At 39.0% G+C, this 20,296-nt stretch overlaps 1 protein-coding gene across 2 annotated transcripts in view; it reads left to right on the plus strand.

The window, feature by feature from the left end:
- plod2 (procollagen-lysine, 2-oxoglutarate 5-dioxygenase 2) overlaps positions 1 to 5,220 on the plus strand; it is a 34,530-nt gene extending 29,310 nt beyond the window's left edge. For both annotated transcript variants that reach the window (XM_078280398.1, XM_078280397.1), the window contains 6 exons: positions 63 to 176; positions 492 to 557; positions 750 to 854; positions 3,468 to 3,614; positions 3,802 to 3,927; positions 4,120 to 5,220. In XM_078280398.1, the coding sequence (XP_078136524.1) occupies positions 63 to 176; positions 492 to 557; positions 750 to 854; positions 3,468 to 3,614; positions 3,802 to 3,927; positions 4,120 to 4,275 (714 nt within the window). In that variant the 3' untranslated portion in view covers positions 4,276 to 5,220. The remainder of the gene's footprint in view (positions 1 to 62; positions 177 to 491; positions 558 to 749; positions 855 to 3,467; positions 3,615 to 3,801; positions 3,928 to 4,119) is intronic.
- Positions 5,221 to 20,296: the final 15,076 nt, after the last annotated feature.

Consider the following 20,296-nt stretch of genomic DNA (forward strand, 5'->3'; position numbering starts at 1 on the left):
CAAGAGATTTAAACTTTTGTGAAAATTATGGTAACTGACTGAACTTTTTCCTTTTGCTGCAGGGAGTCTTCATGTACATAACAAACCGTCACGACTTTGGGAGGCTCATTTCCACAGCCAATTATAACATTTCTCATTATAACAATGACTTGTGGCAGATATTTGAAAACCCTGTGGTAAGTCATTATGATCTCTCATTATTCTTCATACACAAAGAAAGCCTTTTTTTTTCTAAATAGCTGAGGTAAACAGCAGCCACCTGTAAAGGGTTATTAGCCATAATGGAAGGATTGCAGATTGTGAGACAATTTTGAAGTTATGACTTCAGCGTGATAAGACTCCTGACTGATAAGGCTTTGTGATTTACTACTGTATTTGCCACGCTGGGACCTGCCCTGTGGGAGATGGGATTAGCTCTGTGAGGTATGTAGGTCAGCAAACAGTCCAGAAAAATGGCAAAAAACTAAATCTAAAATTCTTTTTCCTTGCAGGACTGGAAGGAGAAATACATCCACCAAAACTACACTCGAATTTTCACTGAGAACTACTTGGAGCAGGTTTGTATCGTGTGTGTGTGTGTATATGTGTTCATGATACAGACATTGGAAGAGAATGACAATGTTGGATAGAAATCCCAACATCTGGTTTTAACATATGTGGGTATTACATTACATTCACTACAGCTCAAGGTATAGGTGGGACTCTCGTCTATTCTCAGTGGTCTCATTGTGCATGTATGTGTATTGCAGCCTTGTCCAGATGTGTTTTGGTTCCCAGTCTTCTCAGAGAAGGCCTGTGACGAAATAGTTGAGGAGATGGAGCACTACGGTTCTTGGTCTGGAGGCAAACATGAGGTCAGTACTGTTAACTCAGGTTCGCTGAACACAGAGCTGCAGTCAACACACTGCAGGCACACGTGTTTTTCTGTGGTTATGTTCACACATCTTTGTAAGGGCAAGAATGTGTGAAGAATAATATTATGGCTGAAAATACTTATTCTTTTTATTTAGGGCTGAAACGATTCCTTGAGCAACTCGAATAATTTGATTACTTAAAATCCTCCTCCTGAAAAAGTGTTCCCCAGAAGAGTGTAGTTGAATAGCCCTGCTGTTAGCTTTCTACTGTCACATTTACCTGGGCTCTTTTGCATATCTGTAAAGAGCCAGAGGCATGAAGGGGAAGGGGGTGAAAAAGATTTACATTTGGGCCTCAAAAAATTCACTTTTGCCAAGAGAATAAGAGGCTTGGTGGCCCATGCGGCCAGTGCTTAAAAATATTAGCATCTATCCCTGTTATTGTATGAACTTTAGGCAATAAAAATGTTGCCTTTTCTAAAAAGGAAACCTCTCTTTTGTATATTTACTATTGCTGTTTACTATAAAGCAAAAGCATTTCTTATCCGATTACTCAATGGAATAATTGGTAGAATACTTGATTACTAAAATAATCGATAGCTGCAGCCTATTTTATTTACTTTAACTACTATATATATATATATATATATATATATATATATATATATATATATATATATATATATATATATATATATATATATATATATATATATATATATATATATGATTTTTAATCAAAAAATATCATCTATAAAATGTGAACAATATGGTACAAATACCCATTGCAGGTTGTCAAAGCTAAAGATGTCCTCTTCGCTACTTTTGTCAGTTAAACAAGACTTAGGTCGGCCACACACTGGCTGCGTCGCATGAGCGTGTCAGCTGCGTAGCGTGTCCATTTTTATTTCGGCTCCAATGTTAACAGGTTAGAGCTTGCACACTGCCTGCGTGACATGCACGTCTCATGCTAGAAATAGAGCCGACTCCTATTTTTCATGCGACACGCAAGCGTGTTGGAAGCGTTTCCAGGCAAAATAGGAAAAGATGTTATTAATAAATTACATTTTGATGTTTGAAAGTCTCTAGGTTTTGACATAAATGCAGATATAAATGTAATTTTCAAATATTGCACCTGTCAATACAGAACGAAATATTCTGTAGCTTATTTTGCCGTCAATACTGCCGACGTCTTTGCTGTAATCAAATCAGTATATATTTATATTTAACATGAAGTAAACTGCTTGAGTGCAGTAAATCAATGGGAAACATACATGTGTACAGACAAGGCTAGCAGCAGCAGTGCCGCGTCACACACGTTTCTGGTGTGCAAAGACATAGAAAAATCCACGCAACAGAAACGCCACGCTCACGCGACACAGCCAGTGTGTGGCCGGCTTAAGCGTTTTCAGCCATGCTGGCAGCTCTGTGAGGTTATGCTTAGGCAAACCAGTGCTTTGAGCTAAAAGCTAACATCAGCATGCTAACCTACCATAGTGTGTAAGAATGCTAACATTTGCTAATGCTGCTAGCAAGAAATTCAGTTAATTAATAATAGTTAATAATATGAGATTAATTTAAAAAAAAAAAAAAAAAAAAGATAAATTAACTAAAGCTTTCTTGTTCAAATGGTTGCCTCTCGATAAACTAATTATTTTAGTACTAAATAACATTATTAAAAAATGTGTGACAATAGGTTGCCTGTCTATTACTGCACACATCATTTCCAGCAATGGTTGCACACAGTCAGCACAGTTGGAAACACCAGGGCTCATTTTCTAACCTTCGGAAGAAGCCATTTGCTGTAATTTATTCAGTATGCATTAAAAAACTTTCACCACTTTTTAATTGCCTGAGTAATTATCATAGTAAAGATGAAGCCTTCAATGTCTCATTGTGGTTAAGTGTTGTAATTAATCCAACCCAGACACCAATAGAAAGAAGTGGAAGAAAGAAATAATCCTTCACATTGCCTTGTAAACTTTATTGTAACAGCCATGTTTGTTGTCTTTGATGGCTGGGGGAGCGGTTACTTTCAAGATACCTTACTAACACCTTTTTGTGGTGTGTAAAGTGTTAGCCAGATGTAGGGAGTAGTAAGAAGACTTTTTTTTCTTTAGCTACTTTTTAAATCGTCATTTTTATATAGTATATATCATGCACAATCTGGCACACAGACACATGACTGATGTTCACAGTACTGTTACACACATGCTTTTATCACCATCCTCTAGGTCCATCATTTACATTTGATCAAGTAAATGGTTATGATATGGTGTTTTATGTTCATGGTGTCTATTTCATGTGGCCTGTTTTATGTAGTTTAAAATTGGTAAATTAATGTGTCTAAAAGTTTGCCTGGGAGACCAAATGTGTACAGATACGTTGACTAACTCTATTTGGGGAAAAAAGGCTGAGCTGGATGGGTCATTAAGCCTCATGCAGACAGACAACAGTACAGCCTGCGGTTTTAATGACACGTACACACACGTACACAGAAGACATGTCGTCATCATCATTACATTGTGATTGCACACAGAGGATTGTGGGTCATTTGTTCCGTCGTTAATCACGCTGCAGTGTGCTTTATTGTCTCTCCCTTTTTTTTCTCAGGACAAGCGGATCTCCGGCGGCTATGAGACTGTGCCGACGGACGACATTCATATGAAGCAAATCAGCTATGAAAAAGAGTGGCTACACTTCATCCGAGAGTTCATATCGCCCATCACGTTAAAAGTTTTCTCTGGATACTTCACTAAGGTTAGTGCAAGAAAGATAAACAGTGAACACCACCTCTATTTGCCCAAAAGCTCAAACTGAAGAAAAAGTTGGAACCTGTTTTCACATGTACAGTAAATAACCGTGGCTGACAGGTTTTCCATTGGATATGTTCAAAAACTGACACTGACTGTCAGCTAACTTGATGTACGTGTGCGCTTCTTTACAGGGTTACGCTTTAATGAACTTTGTGGTAAAATACACGCCTGCGAGGCAAGCGTACTTGAGGCCCCATCATGACTCCTCCACCTTCACCATCAACATCGCCCTCAATAACAAAGACACAGACTTTCAGGTAAGGAGGTGAATTAACTGGCAGATGAGGCATGCCGATATGCATCTGGGCTGGATCAAAATTTGATTTAATGTGAGATTTCCCACTTACATCATCTTCCTAATATTCTTGTTAACCCTGTGACATATTTCACAATGAATCCTATTTTTAAAGTCTCAACCATTTGTTATCACCTTCCCTTTCTTGTATTAGGGTGGGGGTTGCCGTTTCCATAGGTACAACTGCTCCATAGAGTCACCAAGGAAAGGCTGGAGCTTCATGCATCCAGGACGCCTGACTCACCTCCACGAAGGCCTGCCCACCACCAACGGCACCCGCTACATTGCAGTGTCTTTCATCGACCCTTGAACTGTCTGATTATACTGTAAATTAGTATTTTGACCTCGCTTTACTCTTTTTGTTTGTTTTGTATTGTCATTTTGACGTATGTTTTGCTGATGCAATTCTATTTTAAAGCAAAAGCTTTCAAAGAATAACTAATTGCATTAAAGGAATCTCTGTCAAACAGAGTGTAGAGTGGAAAGGAAAGTGACAAAAGTAATTCACACTTTAGATACACAATTACGAAAGACAAATATGCTAGGAGGAGGGTACGCAATCTTTCCACACTCCGATTTCCATTGAACAATTTGTGTTTAGATTAAAACCTAACATCCTACCTGGAATATTTGGTAGTGGAAGGAGCTGATTGGATTACATTTCACTGGAATTGTACCTTGTACGATTTCAAGTGTAGCTTGTCATGATTTTCACAAAACTGATTTAACATTGTCATCATTAACACACACACTGGTTGATTTGCTAGCAGTTAGCTGTGCCATGCTAGCATGCAGATGATTGTTGTGTATCTATTTGTGTTTCAGGTAAAATGTCACTGAACGCCTTAATGCTATAAAAAGTTATCATTGCTTCAAAAGTTACTACTGGTGCTTATTAACACTCCATGTTTCTACTTGTGAGATTTAAGTCAATATTTGGTGGAGTGTTTTTCTACCCTTAAGCAGTTCAAAGTCCATTTGTGATTAGTTAGAGACATGCCCAGTGAAAAATAAATCTGTTTTTGGTATTTTGCACACCAGAAAAACAAGACAGCATAATTCAATATGAATTCTGTTTGAATGAAGTTCAATATTCTGTTTTACTTGAAAGGTTTTTCTTCCTCTTTTTGGAAATTAATAACATTTGTTAGCTTTCCTAAAAACATTTTTCTGAAAGTGTGTAAATGGATTTTCAAACTCAGCAAGTTGTTTAACTTATTGTCAACATGTAATAAATGTCTTTATTAAAAGAAAATTGTTTATGTATTATTTTGATTGATTATTGGCAATATTAAAACAAACAATTTTAAAGCACACAATAGTCCTTTTCTACAAACTCGGCATACAGTAACTTTAGACACTCAACACCAAGAAATTCAGTCTTCTATGTTGATTCTTCTGGCAGAAGCAAAGCACTGTGTAGAACACATCACTCGTCACTGCAGACAGCCTTTCATTATGTTATCGCTGTAACAGTTCATCTGTGAAGTTCATCTTCTCCGAATATGTCAGCCTGGTTTGGACTGGAGTAGCACTGAAGTGTTTGGGGTGTGGTGTGATGATTTACATCAGTGCAAATGTAGTTCAGTTTACCTTATGGGGCTCAGTGTAAACATGTACATGTAACCTTATGAAAGGACACAGATGGGGGTTGTAAGACTGATGACAGAACAGAGGGGGAAAGTGTGGAAGGTAGGGCGTACAGAAAACTTGTCCTTTGGAAAGGAGCATTGTTGCACTTACTTATTTCTCACAACCATTTCAATCAGCCAGTTTGATTGAGCAACTGGGACAAACTGGAGACAGATAAACAACAGAACTGTGAGCAGTTACAGGCCTCTAACTCTGTACCACATGGAAACAAAATACAATCTCAACCTTACATCAGTACTTAATTTATAAAACATCATCTAAGCTCTCCCCTTCATATCAAATCCCAATCCTTTTTAGCACCCACAGCCTCTGGAGTCTAACCTCCCCTGAGGCCCATGTTTTTACACTGCAAGGTTGACTCCCTGACTAGGCCCACGTTTCTGCTCCCTGTGAAGCCAGCATGAAGGCTGAATGTCTGAGTAGCTGCTATGAGGCAGAGAAGATGGGGGGGGATTTAGGTCAGCATGGGGGAAAGGCTCTCCTGCTGAAAGAGCCCTTTGTGGCCATCATTTCCCCTGGTCTGCCCTGTGTCCAACCTCTCTGAAAGGTGACATTGATCCCAGCCAGGCGTGCAGGAAAACCTGCATACCTACTAAACTAGCAGGTTCTCACAAGAATGGCTTTATCAAAAGGCAGACTTGGAGGAAAATGTTTTAAGTCTGGTTAATTTATAAAGTCAGAGAGTAAAGCAGGGCTGGGTATTTGAAAGGAAAAGGCAGTTGTTTTAGATCCTTTTGTTTTTGCAGTCAAAGCTGAACACACCAGGAGGCCAAAAACTCCCCGTTTATATAGCAATGTTTGGGGTCACTGGGAAACGTGATCCTATACCAAAGTAAATGCAAGTGTGCCACTAACTGCAGGGTGCCCAGTGACAGATAGTGATTTGGCCATTACCGTGGTATACACTCTGGTCCTGACTAAACAAAAGAATTTTAAATTAAGTGTTTGCAATCGTGTGAAGGCAAGTGCCTGAGGCCAGCCGATGTGTGGTCATATCTGGTGCCCGTGGTTTGGTGGCAATCGTGCTATATGTGGCAGTCATGAGCATTTTCAAGCATATTTTGTCTGCAATTGAGGCATAATTTCCCTATTTACCAAGCCAGGATTAAAGCATTAATCCTTGAATACCAGCCTTGTGACCTGGTATGTGCTACCAGGAACTTGGAAAAGCTGTTAACTGGCGGACTGCATAACCAGTCTTTATCTTACTGTCCATTTTACAACCCTTTCCTCTTTTTCTCCAAATATCCCTCTCTGTTTTACTTAATTATATTATTTATTTATTTTTTCTTTCTTGTTTACTATTGTCTCGCCTTCTACTGTAGATACTGTTTAGGAAGGTGAAAGCATGAGGAACTGTCCGAGTTAAACAATATCTCACCTTTCACACCGTGACTTTAGGCCCAATCCCATTTGTTCTTACTATACAAAAATTAATAAAGCAAGGGCACAAATATATACTTTGAATTTAATTTATTCTAATTACCTTTATTTTATTTTCCCCTTTTCATTTCCTAAGTATTTACCAAATAATGCTTTTGTTGGGAACTTTTTTCAGATGTGCATTCACACAACTTTGGTGCACTACTGAGTATTTTTTGGCACCAGGATGGTGTATTTAGCTCATTAATGACTTTTCAATCGTTTTTGACATGATCTAGATTTATGGACATATGCTGTATCAGGCTTCGGCTACACAGGCAGGTTAGTAGGGTTTAATCTTTTCTTGGGATTTGTTGACAGTAAAATATAGAATATCATCAGCCTTATCCTTTCAGGCATTTCATTTTATGCAATACGGTAGTTTTGAAACAGAAACTGTGTTAAATAAATAACTGACTGACTGACTAATTTTAAGGCAGGAGTAAGCGTCTGTGTAGAATGCAATGCAACATGTTGATCCAAAAAGTATCATATGAAGCAAGCCAACTTTGTGTGTGTGATATATATATATACACAATGAATCGCATGGTTAGTGTAACTCACTGTACATTTCTCAAGATATATTTGGAGGAGAGGGTGGAGGGGTGGGGGTAACCGGGTTCAGGCACAGTGCAATTGGGAGTCAGACATTAGTGGAAAACTACTGGGATAGCACACAAATACAGTGACGAAACGTTCAATACAGCTGGGCACAGATGCATGTGAGTGGGAGTGGGAGGGTTTGGGGGAATTTGTGTCCATTATTCTTGTGTGTGTAGTTCAAGGGATGTCAAATTTATTAGACTTTACATTTCATACAAATGGAACTCAAGGGAACAAAGCATTCTAAGAGTGTGTGAGCAAGATACATTTCATACAGGAATGTTTGAAAGCTTGAAACAAGACCCCATCTGTGTAATTTGCTACTTGGCAAAGACCAAAAGGTATCCTCGTTTTTAACATTCCTTAACAAATGGGGATGATGAATTATGAGGCCTGCCGTTGTTTTGATACTTGGTACCTGTGACAAACCAAAGGAAATTGAGGATTAAAGGTCCCATATTATGCTCATTTTCAGGTTCATACATTTCTTTTTTTTAAATGTATTTTGGGTTTCTACTAGAACATGTCTACATGCTTTAATGTAAAAAAAAAAAGACTAAGGGCACTGTAGCTGCACTTTCTGCCTGTATGTAATATAGTTTTGACATCACAACCCTACGGAAGTCCTGACGGCTCGTTTAAAGACACCGTTTTCCGAATACTTGCTGTGTGCATTTCTCTGTGAATTAATTGTTTTGATACTTTTACAATATTTACATGTATATAGCACCTAGAACTGATTTAAATTAAAAAAAGAAATGGAAATATCACTTTTTTATAATATGGGACCTTTAAATAAAGTTGCATTAAACAAAATAGTGTTTAGTGTAGCTACTTCAAAAAGATCCACCATTACAGCTTAACAAAAATGTATTTAAAACTTTTCTGATAAAAATACTAAATGTTTGTGATTGCAGATAGATAACAAGAATCGATACATTAACCAAATGATGTATTAATTTGCCTTTTAATTAAATTTCCATCATCACATGGCACATGTAAGTGCTTTACCAGCTGAAGAGAAAGATCCTTTAATTTTAACAACTTAAAAGCACAATCTCTGGGAGCAGCAGCCCTACATTACATTGTACAAGTTTTTTTCTTTTCTTTAACTTTATTGGGCCCTTTAAAATGGCCATGCGACTGTATGTAAAGTCCCTGTTCAATTTTGTGCAGGGAATCTATCATACAGTAGGCTAATATCTATGATAATACAATATGTGACACAAAAATGGATTCAGACGTGTCAGGTAAAACCTGATGTAGTGAATGTGATCCATATTGTATAATTTAACCAAAATAGTACTTTATTATGAGCCTGCCATCACGCCTATCTCCCAGGTAAGTAATCAAGTGTGTCCACAGTCCACAATACCAATTACAGCTGATTGTATGCTTCGTGACTATCAGCACACTCCCTTTTTACCAGCCAGATTGTTTACCATCTCAGAGTGAACTGGGTGCAAGTACCATTTAGCAAAATTACACAGCAACGCTCTTTAAAAACAATCAGCAGCCCCACACTCCCAGACAGATATTGATTTATGGAAAAGACAAAAGTGGAATGGAAGATGGGTGGAGAATGGGGAGGGTTCAAAAGCCACAGAAGCTCAGTTTATGGTTAGCAGAGAAAAATACAAGTCACACAACGTGCCTTTTATGAGCTATTTCAGGGTCTTGTGAATGATCCTTCAGTGTGTTTAGTCTGGTTATGCTCTTTGAATCAGTACTTTGCAAGTTGAACTGCAGATGAAAGAATGGGAGTGTGGAGTATTCTGGTCTCAGGGTGTGTGGGTTTGTCTATCCTAGTGTATGTGGAGGCTACGTGTCTTGGGTCAATATGGGTGTAAGGTGAGGCTGGTGTTCAGGGCCCCCGTGTGGGCATAGTTTTCCAATGTGAAGTGAGGAGTCTTCATGCAATATCTTGGTCAAAATAAATTCTTCTTACAAGACGTATCACAAAGAATCAATCATTTATATGACAAGTGCAAGCTGTGATGTAATGAAGAGCAAATACTTGTATATGGGTCCTTAGTAAGCAATAAACTGCAAGCAGAAATTCTGACTTGATTGGTTGTTATAGACTTAAAATATGCTGGTTGTACTGAATCCGGTTGACTATTGCAACAATGACACTGATTGTTCCTGTCTTCTCATGGAAGCCACAAGTAACTTTACAGATAGCAAGAGATGGTTTAAGAACATCAATTATAACACCCAAGGGTGCTATATCCGCTCTTTATGACTGTATTGCAGGGTTCTCGCCTTCATCTGCTATTCCAGCTAGACAAAATTGGGAGGTCAATCTGGACTATAGGTTTACTGATGAGGAATGGAGACAAGTTCTAAATATGATCCATTCCTCCTCCATATGCAGCCGTCATAGTCTTATCCAATTTAAATTCATTCATCGCATATATTGGACTAAAGTTAGGTTAGCAAAGATCAAACCAGAGATAGACCCTACATGTGATAGGTGCAGGCAGGCCCCAGCTTCTCTGCTCCACATGTTCTGGCTTTGTCCAAGTTTGACGGGCTACTGGAAATTGATTTTTAATTCTAAATTCTAAATTTGTCAAACCTCCGTAACGGTGCACTCGCCTTCTGTACATTAACAGCCAGGCGATTGATTCTCCTTAATTGGAAGTCAAGTCAACCACCTACTCATAAACTGGATACGTGCCCTAATGAGTTGCATCCATCTTGAAAATATAAGATATCTGAGAGATGGGAAGCAGGACAAATGTAGGACTATTTGGAACCCATTAATTTCCTACTTCTCTTCTATCAATGCCACTGGGATCACACCCACCCTGCTATCACTGTCTTAATCTGTCCCCAGCTGATACCCTAGAGACAACCCCCCCCCCCCCCGTTGTTATTTTAATGTATTACTTTTATTATTTTTTATTTATTTTCTATGTATTTTTTATAATTGTTTTCTTTCCTTCTTTCTCTACTGAATAACTCCATCTGCCATAGATGATGTGGTTGTTGGTCAATATGTAGTTAGGTGCTATATATATATATATATATATATATATATATATATATATATATATATATATATATATATATATATATATGTTTGTCATATATGTTGTCTACTAACAAAAATGAAAATAAAGTTATATAAAGAACATCAATTATATAATTTGGGATAGTTTAAGACACCTTAATTGCCTAATATCAGGCACAGGAAAGTGATTTCATGTCTGTCCTGATGATTCTTTTAGTAGCAGTGAAAGAGCCAAAGGTCAGATGAGGCTACTTGCTGCAATGTTTGTTGATGTCTGTAACAGTCTCTGTTATGTTTACATGCAATCAATTTCCTTGTTACTTTATCAGTGGCAGTTTGTGGTTTTTGGCACAGTGTTGTGGATGGACACCCACGCTCGCCATGTCCATGATTCATCATGAGAATCTGGTGTTCGGGGACAATGAGTTAGTACTATATATATATATATATATATATATATATATATATATATATATATATATATATATATATATCATTGTTTGGTAGATTTCCATTTATGATTCATAATCTTCCTAAAATTGTTCCTAAAGACTAAAAATATTTTGCTTTGATGTCAAGGTTGTTGGCTTTCTGCTTAACAGGCACCGGAAGTCAGTAACTGTCAGTGTCATAAACAGTGTCATGTCAGCTACACCAGTGAGGAAGAACCTTCGGGAAAAAATAAATAAAAATCAAAAGAAATCATTACTGAGTGCTTCTTTAAAAACATCAAATATGCCCTCAGCATAGCTGTAGATTTCAACAGCACACTGCCATATTGAAGCAACCATCTATCTGAACCTGTGAGTCTGTGATAAAATATCTCACTAATCTGAATGTGCCACAAGGCATAAGCAAAGTTCATCCAAGAAAAACAAAATGACCACATTAATGTTTTTCCAGTGTGTAAGTCTATATTTATGCCACGTCTGAATTCAATTGTGGATGAGAAGTTGCAGCAGTGCAGGCTGTGCTCCCTTCACTGAGAAAGAGAAAAAGAGCAGGGTTCAAGCCATGTTTGTTTGACATGAGCGCATTCCCACCGTCGCTCTTGACCCCATGCCATTGAAAGCTATCCACTGGTAGGATATAATTGTATGTTCCAAGTTGTGTGGCTCTTGTTGGATTTGTAGTTAGCACTTCTTCTTCAAGTCCTATCAAACACTGAAGACGAAGAATCCCTCAGTATGGGCGTGTTTGTTTTGAGCCCTCCATGTGAACTTGTTGCCCTCTGAGGAGCCAGAAGCAATACAGCAGCAGACTGGCAATCTGGTGACCACAGCACATCAAGACAAAACCAGTGGTGATCCACCCTAATCCTTTTAATTAGCTCCCTGGCTCCAACTTAAAAGACCAACCACAGGGATTTTTTTCCATCCCCTTGGATACTTCTGTTGCATGTACAAAAGACATCCTGCACACTGGACGCTGTGGTCTGTAGCGCTGTGTTGTGGCATTCTGCCTCCGTCTTGGCACCTTGCCGTAACCCTCTTTTAGTTTTGACTTTCACAAATTTACATAGAAGGATAATTTACGATCAGGGTCAAGTGTAAACTAGCCATGCAATACTTTAATATCAGATTTCATGAGGAGGGATTCACCTAGAAAGGCACATAACATTAAGTATTTGTGAGTGAGTTTCCACAACACAACTCAATCACAGTTGTCTACATCTTTTTTGCCAGTTTCACCCCAAAATCAAAAAAAAAGATGTATAAAGTTTTTTTTTCTTCTTCCATAAACAGAGTGAGAAAGCTAATAGCAACCACTTAGTGGTTCCAGGTTTTTGACACAAAATGCTAGGGGTTGAAACTTGAGCATTTTAACATTGTAGTTAGAAAGTGATACTACCAAGATAAATAAATTAACTAGCTACGCTGGCGGACAGTGAGGCTGTACTGAGCTAAATACAAACATCAGCGTGCTACTGAGGCATTTCATTCAAAACCACAAAATGTCAACCTCATGGTTGCGCAAGAGGAAAAATCAGGGGATCACCAAAGTCATGAGTGTACATCCTCTGGGAACCATGAATGTCTATAAGAAATGTCGTGCCAATCCACCCAATGAATTTCAAGATATTTCACCAGATAAGTAACAACTTTGACCTGCTTCTAGGTTAAATAACAAGAACCCCTCCTATGAGAGCAAATTATTGGACTGACAGGAGAATGAGTTAATTTAAAGGGTTCCTTGCAGAGGCGACGTCAGCCAATTTTGCCGGGGCTACAGCCCCGAACGTTTTATGAATAGCCCCGAATCTCTTGCTCTCTCTCTCTCTTTTTTTTACAAAAATAAGTAACCTATAATAGAATAAAAAAGCCCCAGAATGGCACATGCAAATTAAGAAGAAAAGTATTTTCCAATGCACTCGCAGTTCTTACATTTCTTTTTTTTGTAGAACTCATGGTAGAATTGTAACTTTGTCCAGTTTATTTTTCCGAGGCGAATAGAACGGGCAGCTACGTTCGGGGTCCGACCATGCTGTATTTGCTGCTATCACCTAGCAACCGTCTCTACGTGAGGGAAAGCCCTGTGAAAGGTTTAATTTTCGGAGGAATCGTAGCCAAATCAGTCTAATACATTGATGCCATTAACACAAAGTTTAGGAGCGCAATACTAATGATTTAGGTTGAAGTTCCTGTGACGTGACGTTTCCAGTCCATGGTTCAGACTCAAACACACGGAGCTCTGAAGCAGACCCGTGCATCGCTTAGTGTCCACTCTCGCTGTAAAAAGCTGCGCAGCCACTTCCCTAAACTTTGTCTCATTCAGAGACCAGAGAACCAAACGGGCTGTGTGTCTGTCAGCAGAGCAATCACGTAATGCACAGCAGACTATGGTGCAGGTAGATTATTTTCTGAAATATAGTGACTTTATTCTTGTAATAGCCTATTATAACTTTATTTTTCTCAAAATATCATGACTCCTCCAAATCTCAGAGAACACAGATGGGATGAGTTATATTTTGAATGTGCACAAAGTTTTGGAAATGAGCAGAAATCTTGCTCAAACATCTGAAATATTACAGTCCAGGGCTTTATTAATAAATTAAAATTAATAATATATCATTGAGGTGAATAATTGTCATATGCACATTTAAGGAGGTTATACTTCCCCAACAAAAGACGCAAAAGAGGAGTGAGGAGTAAATGATGCCTGTGTGCTGACTCAGATTTTAGAAAAGTCGATCCAAAGAAGAATAAATAGTTGAAAGCAATACAGAATGCCTGAGAGCCTTACTGCAATATTTTCCATTATGTTTTTATATTTGGATTGTAATCTGTTACCCTTTACATAAAGATATTTCCAGCATATTGATTCAGAAAAAAGTATAAATAGGTGCATAAAAATTCACAAGAATGCAGGAAATGAATTATTTAATGCTCAAAATTTTCTGGGGGAGGATCCCAGAACCCCCCCATCATAAGTCACCACACAAATCTTGAAACGAAACCTTGGCCTTTGGGTTGCCAGGTCAGTTATGATTAGGCCAAATGTTGGTGCCATCTAAATAACATCTACAAACTGGCCAGCTGAAATGAACATACACTGGAACAAGCTGGGCAAGCCAATCACCGTTTTGCACTGCATTCAGTTTATTCAAATGCAAAGGCTAAGCCCCGAACCTCCTCAAGTCCTAGAAACGCCCCTGGTATCCTTGTCTTCCAAATTAGCCAAATATTGCAATGCAAATAGTTTAACATGGTTAAGCACAAACTGAATTACAAATGAAATGCCAGAACTGAGCTTTCCATAACCAAATGCATTATATTTGCAAGTTAGCATCTCCCCACCAACTGCATACGGCCAAATTCCACCAGGTGCGGACGCTGCCAGCAATTGCGATCATTCAAGACCATCAAGAACATCAAGTCAATTTATCAAAAGAGACACCCCAATACTGTATACATCTCCTATACAACCCCATGGATGAGGAGAGATTCATCTTAGAGGTGGAAAAACACAAGATTTTTAACATTACACAACACCAAAGACCTTTTTTTTTTTTTATAGCACAACGCCAGAGAAGGCATGGAGATTTACTGTAGGAGTGCTTGGAGTGGAAGCTAGATACTAGCTAATATATGTGATTGCTCTTTCAAGTACCTGTAGAGAGCCTTTCAGTGATGAGTCAGGCAGGCAAGACGCTCCACTCCTGAGATGCTGAGTGGTGCTCTGTGTGATATTAGTGTTGGTTTGATACAATTACAGAGTAAACCTGCACTTAGCAGTGGGTCCTCTCTGGAAGATGGAGAGTACATTTAGTCTTTGAAGGTCAAGGTTTGGTTGAGAAACAACTGTGGAGCACAATGCCAAAGTCAAGTGGTGGTCATTATGGAGCACACATGGGAGCCCCACCCCCACTCTCACACTCACCATCCCCTCTTTCACCAACGCGCACACATAAACCCAGGCGTTAGAAACCAAGGGGAGTTGTGAAAGCTAGAAATCACACAGTCATCTCGAGCAACACAACCTCCCACGAATGCAAAGTCTGAGACTGGTTTAAAAGGTCAAACATTCTCGTCTCTCTCTCAGATATCTTTCTTTATATTGCTTCTTGCCTCTCCACCAACTTATCATATTAAACTAGTGATGTAAAGGCATATGAGACCATTGATTAGAAATGTTAAAACTAGCCATAGCATTTTGTTTGACATTTTCTGCTATGTGGCTTGGGAGTACACAGTGAGCTCATTCATGTGGCAAGATTCAACAATATACTATGATTTATAGTAGCACATGTGCCCACTGCAAGCATACATATGTTTCCACTTTTGAACATACAGCTTTACTTATGCAAAGCCTGACCAACAGGGATCCTAATCTCCGATCATGCATACTGTTGCTATCTACAAGCGATCATTCTGTCACTGAGGCTTGATAACAATTGCCCAAATGTACCCTGGAGCGTGGCAGCATTATTCAAAGACACTATCACTTCAGCCTGCTACGCCTCTTTGTTCTGAGCCTTTTACAGTCTGCAAACAGGAACAAGGCCTACGAGGCATACACATAATAATGGAGGTATATATCAGACAGCTTGCCCATTTCAAGTGTGTTAGGGACCGTTGGGTATTTATGGAATGGACCACCGGAGGAAAATAGGGGAGGGTCGTGTCTTTTTATTCTTTGCTGAGGGGAGGGTCATCCAACATTTTTCAGTCCAGAGGGGGGGGTCACTCAACTTTTGTATTCATGAAACGGCAACATTTCAAAGTGGCTTGTTTGGTGCATATTTTTCCATGTAGCTCCATGTAGCTCTCTCAGTCTCTGCCCTCCTTCGCTACCAGATGGGTCTGACCCATGAGTTTGCTGTGGGGCAGGGGGAGCTGCCCCCCTGGTGGCTGAAACGGATAATTGCATTGTTTAAAAAATGAGGGCATGATCAGATATTTTATAAATATCTTAAATAACACAAAACAACTAAATGGTGGTAGGTAATACATCTGATTTCATATACTGCTTTAGTAAAAAAATATTACCTGGCTGACGATGGGAGCAGCAGGACGTAAAAAACGAAAATGACTGTTGTACTATGTCTGGACATCTTACCGTGCCAAGGTTGCAATAAAGGTTTCCTAAATGCCACATTTGATGTCAGCTTACTAATTGATTGCGGGTTTTGTGTAGATTTGGACTTTTATACGTTTATTCCACTTTGTTTAAACGGCGAAGTGGAGAAAGCCTAGTGACGAGTCCATAGCAACCAGTTTGTGTGTTGAATATTACCCAGAGTGCCTTGCTGAATGGTCTCAATATTTTATTGTTTTATTTCATGTGAATACTAGTTTACTAGAGGAGTAACTTAGTATTTGAAGTAATGCAGTAATGCAGGAATTGTGCATTTAGTTTCCATGCTTATTTTGTTTCCACAACAATGTTAGTGAGTAAATCTACTGAAATGGCCACCACACCATAACAGAGGAGTGTAATGCGTCAGATCAGAGTGCAGAGGTTTAGTCTCGTATGTCAGTTATAACGGAAAAAGAACATAAATAAACTACTTTAACGTATTTTTTCTTTAGGGCTTTATTACGTGGTATCGGATCGGTGCATAAACTCCAGTACTTCCCGATACCGATACCAGCGTTTTAGGCAGTATCGGAGCAACCCTAATAAAAACAAACCCAAAAGTCCTTTAACATACATTTATTTGACACATTATGTCTAGCAGAAACATAGCCTGGTCCTACCAGACTCTCGTACATTTCATTTGTACAGATAGTCTGGCAAGTATAACTTCCTTGAAGGCGGGTACTCTGTTGAAGTTTAAAACTATTGGATCTGCACAGATACATTCTGGATCTGCCATACCCAATCGTTAACGTTTGGTCGTGACGTATGTCATGCGCATGTGCAACAAGAGGGGAGACCGACAACTATCGGCTTATATTTAGCATTAGCATTGCTAGCGTTAGCCAACTCCTTCTCCACTAACAGAGTGAGCTGGAAAATCAAACTTTTCCCAAACCCCGTGGGGAAGAGGGCCACAACATCATGGCCACCAACACAACACCGCAAATATTGTTCTTGTTTGGGCTTTAACTTCTGGATATTCGGCAGCGTTGCTGCCACAATGGACCGAATGGCTTTGCTCGCATCTTTCTAGCGCACGTCCTCAACGTCATCATTCTCAGCCACTCCCTCTGTTCGCTGGTTGGACCGCCAAATATTTGGCCAGAGAAAACCCAAGAATATAGAGCTCAACAGTCCCGCCCCTCCTCCTAGAGACCTTGGGTTCCGGAAGTAAATTTCCCATTCATTTCTCCCATTGACGTCTGGAAAAATCCATACATAAAGAGTTTTAGACCATGCCTTAGGCTAACCAGCTACAACGTGACTCATAAGACTACAACATATAATTTCGACTGAAAAAACGAACAGAAAATAAAAAAAAAATCAAAGGTACAAGACTGTGTACATAGTTTAATTATTGAGCGAAGGAACTACTCATCCCATAAACCACCGCACACCACTGAATAAAGGAAGCTACGTTAGTTTAGCTAACAGCTAATTTGGCTAACCGCTAGCTGAGACAGCATGTAATAACTTTAAAAGACCCTCAAAATAAAACCTGAAAATAACCGTTAAAATATATAACAGCTTTTACGTCAGCTGTAGCCTGCTTTACCCAGTGTTTAGTTTGAGTTAACGTTATTTTAGACTGAATCAAGCTGTCAGCAATCACTGTGGGATTGTGGGATTGTTAAGGATTGTGGGTAATGGAGTACTTATTGCGTATAAAAGACTCTCTCTCAACAAGGTTGGTGCCCCATGAACTTTTGGCATCTATATGAGCATATACAATCACTTAGTCATGTTGTAGCTGGTTTTAAGTCTACCATCGACGGTTACAATTTTATGGCTTATACTCCAATTTGTCAATGGAGAAATTGCATTTTATTTTTACTTCCTGAATCCACTGTGGGTGGGACTGTTGAGCTCTATACCACAAACCCAGACGGAGTACTGAAGGAAAATGAAAATTGAGCGGAAGTACGTAGGAGGGCAGAGCCAGGCAAACAGAAACATACCATTGGAAGGGTTTCCCATGTGCACTTGAAACTGTTTGGGAGTGTGCACTGTTCTGTATTTTTGTCAGGAGCTTTATAATTACTCCAAATAGAGTATAGCATTCGTTATCAAAGATCAATTTATGTGTATAAATGAGAAAGAAAAGAGAACTTTGTTCCAAGTATGCATGTAATGCATGGGTATTATTATACTGGGTAAAATACTACCATGGCATTTTTATGATGAAATTTCAACCATAAAGATACAATGAACTCATACATATGAAGCAGTTTGTTTTAATCTACTGAAGTTTAGTTTGGGTGTTAAAAAATAAAGTTTCCTCCATCAAAAAACACATAATTGTTGAATAACTATTGAGCAAATCATTAGATTACATACATAAGTGGATATATACAGGCATCATTATCTGCAGGAATATGCTGTAGACTGTACACCCACTCAAATACACAGACTCTTTCACAGCATTCATTTGATTTAGTCAGTAGGCTGAAATAACTGGGGTCAATCATTGGTTGCAGTATGTTTGCCTACGTGCATATTCACACACAATTTCCTATAATTTTCACTTGCACAGGAAGCCAGTTAAATATACACATATGGCCACCCAGCTATGTGTAGTTGTGTACTCAGCACTGGCTGTGTTGATTGCCTTCTGTCCCACCCACTATGTGCTGATTCTGCTACTAAAATCTCACAGTCTAACTCCACACTTTAAAGAATTTCATTATTCCTGAATGTGCGATGTGTAGCTCTAGTGGTCTGCTCCTCTATCTGATCTTATGTTTTATTCTTCAGAATAGAAATGGAAATAACTGATACAAAGTCAATACATGTTAATTAAATTGTGGTGTTTGTATACCTGGCCATTGATTTATTTGCATGTCTTTGTATGCTTATCATTCTCCATAACTGCACAGCTCACAATGCAGATACCCCAAAATAGGCCTATTCCAAGAAAATGATATGTACATTAGCATAATAATCTCAAATGGCTCTCAAGTGAGCCATGATGGAATGAAAAACATTTAACTTGCTGGACTGCCTCCTGCGCTAACCCCAAATCATCAATCCTGCATGTTGCTTGATTGTGCCGCACTCCCCTGCTGTAGATAGGTATCGCATGATGAAGTAAAAAATGTACAGCTTGCCAACAAGGCACGAACATGTGCTTCATAAGAGAGCTATGACAAAACTTCAGTTTGTAGTCTGCACACTAGACACGCATTATCAAAACCTTGGCTTGTTTTTCATGCAAGAAAAAAAACAGGAAAAAGGGTGTTGACAGAGAAATGTAATGGCAGATGTGTTTTTCCTCAGACAGTTGATACTGCAAGGGGTCCAAAAGTGCAGCCTGAGACTAATGAGTCATGGTAGTTGGGGCAACGGTGACATCATTTCCTCTTAGCCTCAGTGGGTCTGGAATGTGACCCCCCTCCTCACCCACCCTCCAGCCCCTGCTGCTGCTATGTCTGGATGTGACAAAGCTGTGAAATGAATCTACAGCGGAGACAGTCGAGGCTCACTGACACCCAGACCTCTGAGAGGAAGAGAAAATATGACAAAAGCAGGAACCTCGCAACTCATGGGGATCCACAGATAAAGAGGCACTATAATAATATAATTTCACTTGAGACACTTTAAGCTGCATAAGAAAATAATAAGAGCCCTAAAATGATGGCATGATTTTGTTTTTTTCCCGGACTGCTATTTACAGAGATTCACTGTAATCCAGCATTGTCAAATTGCAGGGTAGTGCCACAAAAAATAGGCATTACGTGAGTTGTTCTTCCATTATGTCAGAGGCATGGATGGCACATAAAGCTAAATGCCAAATTGAATGGTGTTATTATTGTGATCTGATGAATTACTGTGGAATTTTAATGAGACCGTGTTGCAGATGCAGAACTGAATGTGAATACCCAGAGTGAAATAACACTGAAGGGTTTGGAGAGATATGTATTCACAGAGAAGCCTAAAAGATTCCTGCAAAATGACGTCTTGTCTATGAGTTACCTCCCCTGCGCTGATATTGTGACTCTGCGCTGATAAAGACATAGGCCTATACATTCTCTGGTAGTTTAAAATTATGTGA

The sequence above is a fragment of the Sander vitreus genome, chromosome 22 (assembly GCF_031162955.1).
Source record: "Sander vitreus isolate 19-12246 chromosome 22, sanVit1, whole genome shotgun sequence".
NCBI lineage: Eukaryota > Metazoa > Chordata > Actinopteri > Perciformes > Percidae > Sander > Sander vitreus.